This window comes from Prionailurus viverrinus, chromosome X (genome assembly GCF_022837055.1).
Source record: "Prionailurus viverrinus isolate Anna chromosome X, UM_Priviv_1.0, whole genome shotgun sequence".
NCBI lineage: Eukaryota > Metazoa > Chordata > Mammalia > Carnivora > Felidae > Prionailurus > Prionailurus viverrinus.
Window position 1 is genome coordinate 82590208 of NC_062579.1, and position 6217 is coordinate 82596424.

The 6217-nt window shown below is 42.1% G+C and overlaps 1 protein-coding gene across 1 annotated transcript; it reads left to right on the forward strand.

The window, feature by feature from the left end:
* Window positions 1–295: 295 nt before the first annotated feature.
* On the forward strand, window positions 296–1543 carry LOC125157504 (mitochondrial intermembrane space import and assembly protein 40-like). The gene has a single exon (XM_047844285.1). The coding sequence runs from the start codon at window positions 339–341 to the stop codon at window positions 771–773; it is 435 nt and encodes a 144-aa protein (XP_047700241.1). The 5' UTR covers window positions 296–338; the 3' UTR covers window positions 774–1543.
* Window positions 1544–6217: the final 4674 nt, after the last annotated feature.

Below are 6217 nucleotides of genomic sequence, written 5' to 3' on the forward strand. Positions count from 1 at the left end.
TAAATCTAGCCTATACCCTGCTCTTTTAGAACTTCCAGCAATTTGGTAAGACTTAAATTCTCTGTTTTAAATCTCTTCCCATAAATTGTTATAAACTTTTTGGAACATAATCTAATTCTGTCTGTTACAGTTTAAAAATATTGAGGCGGAGGGGAACAGGGTTTGGGGCTGGGAGGGCGAGCAGGCAGGCGCGGGGCGGGGCAGACCTCGAGGGGCGGGTCCGTGTAGGCCTCGGAGCCTCCCGCCCAGCCTGGGGGAGAGGTCACAGCAGGAGCCTGCCACCGCCTGGGCCGCCGCCACCGCTCTCGCCGCCAGGTCTGAGTGCCGACGCTGCAGCCATGGCCTATTGCCGGCAGGAAGGGAAGGATCGAATCATATTTGTGACCAAAGAAGACCATGAAACTCCAAGCAATGCAGAGCTGGTGGCTGATGACCCCAACGATCCGTACGAGGAGCATGGATTGATCCTGCCAAATGGAGACATTAACTGGAACTGCCGGTGCCTTGGGGGAATGGCCAGTGGCCCCTGTGGGGAACAGTTCAAGTCGGCCTTTTCCTGCTTCCACCATAGCACAGAGGATGTCAAGGGGTCAGACTGTGTAGACCAGTTCCTGGCCATGCAAGAATGCATGCAGAAATACCCGGACCTGTATCCCCAGGAGGATGAGGACGAGGAGGAGGAGGAGGAGGAGGAGGAGAAGCCAGCAGAACGTTTAGAAGAGACAGTTCCTACTGAAGCCACTGCAACCAAAGAAGAGGAGAGGTCAAGCTAATGAAGGCCATAAGGCACTGGGCTCCAGTCCTTCTCCTTTAGAGTGATATGAACCTTTTGTAAGATGCCTTTTGGTCATTCTCCAAGAACGTGTCTTTCCCTCTGTTGTTCTGTGCACTATAATGTACAAAATAACTTATTTTGATGATCGGGGTCTTGGTCCTTTGACATATACACTGGAAAAAATGTATGTGTGGCTCACATAAACCTATCAGCAAATGTAGCTGTCACTTTTGAATTCTCAGATTATCCTGAATTTTTCCTCTTTGAAATAATGTACTGACTATGCTCAGCAACTAAAAATCATTATCTGGGAGTGTCTTGTGAGTGAGCTGATTTATTCTGATTGATTATATGCCCTTGTAGATTTTATACCCCTGTGGGAAACGAAACAAAACCATCTTCCTTTAAAAATGCTGGAGTGGGGCCATTCCCAATACAAGGCCACATGATCACTTATTTCTCATGAACCATCTTGACCTTGAGTATGTGAGGAGTACTATATTTCATTTCTGATGCATTTTGGTTTCCATTTTCACTTTGAGCTCCAGGTTTTCCATGCTTGGAAATTGGAACTTTGGACCCTCTGATTCACAGTTCCTTTCTAAATGAAGAGAAAGGCTGGTTTTGCTGTTGTTGTTCTTCCACAAGCCCTGGTTTGGGGCCTGTGTTCACACTGGCTCTGTGTCAGCCTGTTCAGTGCAATGTTCTTGAGAGGTGGGGACCTAATTGTTACCAAAGTAGCAGCCAAGAGAAGAAACGGTGTGAATTAAGTAGTCAATTAAAAAGAAAATATTATTTTAAATAAATAAATAAATAAATAAATAAATATAAAAATATTGAGGCACCTGGGTGACTCAATCAGTTGAACGTCCAACTCTTGATTTCAGCTCAGGTCATGATCCCAGGGTAGTGGGATCGAGCTCCGAGTCAGGCTCTGTCCTGAGTGTGGAGCCTGCTAAAGATGTGTGTGTGTGTGTGTGTGTGTGTGACCCAGCAATCTCACTTAGAAACTTCCACTGCACAGAAATAAAAATACCAGGACTCACTGTCACAGAGGTATAATGACATTTACTGTAGTGTTAATTTTAGTGGCAAAAACCCTGGAGACAACATGAGTGTCCATCAATAAGGGAATGGTTAAATTTATTATAAGACATCCACACTATGGAATATTATAGATCAAACTGAAGAATAAGGCTGCATATGTATTGCCCTGAAAGTATGCCATAATACATGATATATTTAATGAAACAAGTTGTATAATTCCATTTTGAAAAAAAAAAAGAGGTAAGGGGCATCACTTCTTAAATTTCTTTTTTTAAATTTTTTCAATGTTTGTTTACTTTTGAGAGAGAGTGTGAATAGGGGGAGGCGCAGAAAGAGGGAGACACAGAATCCGAAGCAGATCCAGGCTCCGAGCTTTCAGCACACAGCCAGACGCGGGGCTTGAACTCACAAACCATGAGATCATCACCTGAGCCCAAAGCAGACGCTCAACTGACTGAGCCCCCCAGGGGCCCCTCACTTTTTAAATTTCTTAGAGTGGTTTCTGTTTCCTGCACTTAATTCTGATACACACAGTGTCATACTGTCATCATCATAACTAAAAATTATATATCTAAGGTATTGCAAATATCTGGTTTCCTATCCAGTTAAGGACCTCATAAATGAGAGAAATATACAAGAAAATTCTTGGAGGCCCAATACTTATTACAGTATTATATGTATACAATGGAATATAAACCATAAAAAGAATGAAATCTTGCCATTCACAACAACATGGTTGGATCCAGAGGGTATTATGCTAAGTGAAATAAGTCAGACAGAAAAAAAAAACAAATACCGTATGATGTCACTGATATGTGGAATCTAGAAAAGAAAACAAATGAACAAACGAAAACAGAAATAGACTCATGAATACAGGGATCAAACTGGTGGTTGCCAGAGTGGAGGAGGGTGGGAAGATGAGCAAAACAGGTGAAGGGAACTAACTTCCAGTTATAAAATAAATAACAAGAATGAAAAGTACAACATAAGGAATATAGTCAATGATATTATAATAACTTTGTATGGTGACGGTAACTACACTTATCGTGGTAAACACTCATAATATATAGAATCATCTATGCTGTACACCTGAAACTAATATAATATTGTATGTCACCTATACTTCAATTAAAAAATATATTGTAGCACTCAAGGGATTTCTGCTTCAAGATGGAGTAACTTGGTGGCAACCTGCTGGCTCAGTCAGTAGAGCATGTGACTCTGGATCTTGCGGTTGTAAGTTCAAGCCCCGTGGGTATAAAGATTAATTTTAAAAATAAAATATTTTTGAAAGTAGATGAAAAATTTTTTTTAAAAAGGGGGCATCTGGGTGGCTTAGTCAGTTGAGTGCAGACTTTGGCTCAAGTCATGATCTCATAGTTCATGGGTTCGAGCCCCGCGTTGGGCTCTGTGCTGACAGCTCGGAGCCTGGAGCCTGCTTCAGATTCTGTGTCTCCCTCTCTCTCTTCCCCTCCCCTGATCACGCTCTGTCTCTTTCATCTCAAAAATAAAATAAACATAAAAATAATTTTTTAAAGATGGAGTAACTTATAACCAACGAATGCTGTTCTGAGAACAACTAGAAAAATCAGGTAAAATATGAAAAAAAATTTTCTTTTCTGAAGGCATCAGAGAGCTAGGACTTCAGAGGTGAGATCCCAGAAAGAAGGGAAACTCATCAAAGTAAGACCAACTTCTTGCATGTTGCTTTTTTCCCTTAGAATAACTGCTAATTCTTGGACCAGACACTGAGTAGAAAGTGTCTCTCAAGAGGCAGAGAAGCCACCAGGGCTTTAGGTAATACCACAGAACCCAGGGGACAAAAAATGGAGTTTAAAGTCTGCAAGGCCAGCTAGAATTTGAATGTCCAAGATCTAGAGAGTGGAGAAGCACAGAAAAGTGAACCTGACACTCAGCACAGGTTTTCCCCTCCGGGAAATTGCTGATTAAGTTGCACAGAGTAACAAATTAGAAGTCAAGGAGAGTGGTCAAAAGTAGAGAGGAGTGTTTGGAAGTTTCACAGAGCTGAAGAGACAAAAATTGGAGTTCAGAACTTCCCAAGGAGGAAAATCCTTAGGAAACATCTACCTCCTGGCTCTCGTTTGGGACCTCTTAGAGAGCTATATCCTAGAAATCAGGTCAACTGAGGATATGATGAGTCTAGCAAATGCTATAAATCAGCCTCAAGTCACCGCAGTGGTTGATTGGATTAAGGTAACTTGTGCTTCTGCTGCCTTGAGGAAAACAGGGTGAATCCTCTCTGAAGGGATATAAGGTCATCTAGAGCCTATATGCCTTTTCAGACACAAAGTCTGGTGGTCAATAAAAAAATAACTGATGTGCCAAGAAACAAGTCCAAGAAGAAAAAAAAAAAACAAAACAATAGAAACAGACTCATAGTGGGGTGCCTGGGTGGCTCAGTCGGTTGGGCGTCCGACTTCAGCTCAGGTCGTGATCTTACGGTTTCTGGGTTCGAGCCCCACATTGGGCTCTGTGCTGACAGCTCAGAGCCTGGAGCCTGCTTCAGATTTTGTGTCTCCCCCTCTCTCTGCCCCTCCTCTGCTCATGCTCTGTCTCTATCTCTCAATAATGAATAAACATTTAAAAAATTAACAAAAAAAGAAACAGACTCATAGTGACCCAGTTATTGCAGTTATATGACATAGATTACAAACATTCCAGAAAATAAGGGACAACATGATCACTTTCACCAGAATGCTAGAATCTATAAAAAAGAATCAAATGAAAATTCTAGAATTGAAAGTACAATAACTGAAATTAAGAATTCAATAGATGGACCACATAAAGCCCAGGATTTACTGCTCCTTTGCTGGACATATCAAGTGCCAGCTATGTCATCCCTTTTGGAAGACTCCCCACCCCCACTGTATGCAGCATTTGGGGACTGCCAGTCGATATTCCCTGCATTCCTCTGGTCAAAAGGTGGGCACAGGTTCTAAGCCAAGTCAATTAGATTCTCCTAGGAATTTAAATCTTGAGCTGAGCGATGCAAAGATGGAAAACAATTAGACCTGATTGACAGTGCCACTGGTGCCCTGGAAAAGTGATCCATTAGTTCTCTCTATCTAGATCCCAGAAGATACCTTGTTTCTGAGACCTGGTTGTTTAGTTTTTCCCTCTGTGAGCTAACCCATTGCCTTCCAAATAAATTCCTTTAGCCAGTGTAATAATTTGGGTAAGAAATAAACAAACTCTGAAATATTAGTGGCTCAAAAAATGTTTATTTCTTATTCATGCCCTATCCAAAGTGAGTCAGCAGAAGGACTATGTTCCATAGTTACTCAGGGACACAGTCTCCTTTCATTCTTTGGCTCTTCTCTCCTCTAGATCTTAGGAGTAGTTATGAATTGGATGTTCCTGTGTCCTCAAAATTTATGTGTAGAAGCTCTAATCCCCAGTGTGATGGTATTTGGAGGTGGGGTCTCTGGAAGGTAATTAAGTCATCAGTGGGGAGCATTCATGAATGGGATCAGTACCCTTATAATAATAGACAAGAGAGATGATTTGTCTCTCCACCATGCAAGAATACAGAAATAAAGTGTCCATCTTCAGACCAGGAAGAGAATCCTCACCAGGAAATGAATTGGCTGACACTTTGATCTTGGACTTCCAAGCTCCAGAACCATGAGAAATAAGTTTCTGTTGTTTAAGTCACTCCGTTTATAGGAGTTTGTCACAGCAGCTTGAACTAACTACCACAGGCAACCTCTGCATTCAGCTGGCAGGATCAGATGTTTTTATGGAAAAAATGGCACATATCACTTTTGTTCATATTCCATTGGCCAGAACTCAGTTACATGGCCACACTTCACTGCAAGGTGGGCTGGACAATGTAATCTAGGTGGGCGTCCAGAAAAAAAGAACACTGATATTCATGAGCCCCTGCTGTCTATACTACAGCCAAAATCAGTTTTGTTGCTTACAAAGGACCCTAATCAATACACATACATAGGGTTGTAATAGACAGAGCTTGAAGAGGAGGGCAATTCAGATAAAAGAATGAGTGTAAACGAAGAGCATCATATGGTTTGGCTGGAGTGTTTGAATGGGTGATTGATGTTAGAGGAGGTCATCAAGAGGACATGACCACCGGTTGGCTTACAAGTTGGACCTAGGCACTTGGAGGCTCCTCGTCCCCTCCCCTGTCCTTGGAATGTGTGTTCCACTTGCCTCACCCAGGCTAGAAGCTTCCCCAAGGACATAGCCCTGAGATAGTAATGTGTTGAAACCATCTAGACGGTATACATGACTGAACCCAGTCAAGGCCTTTGTAAAAACTTAAAATTCTGGTGGGCAGGTATGGAAATCTACTTGTCTTGTGGCCATCCAAGACAAACCTTGTAAGTAAGCTCCTTGGCTTATTAAACTTGCCAT

Coding starts and splice junctions, on each gene's coding strand:
- LOC125157504 (XM_047844285.1), top strand. CDS start 339: ATGGCCTATTGCCGGCAGGAAGGGAAGGATCGAATCATATTTGTGACC.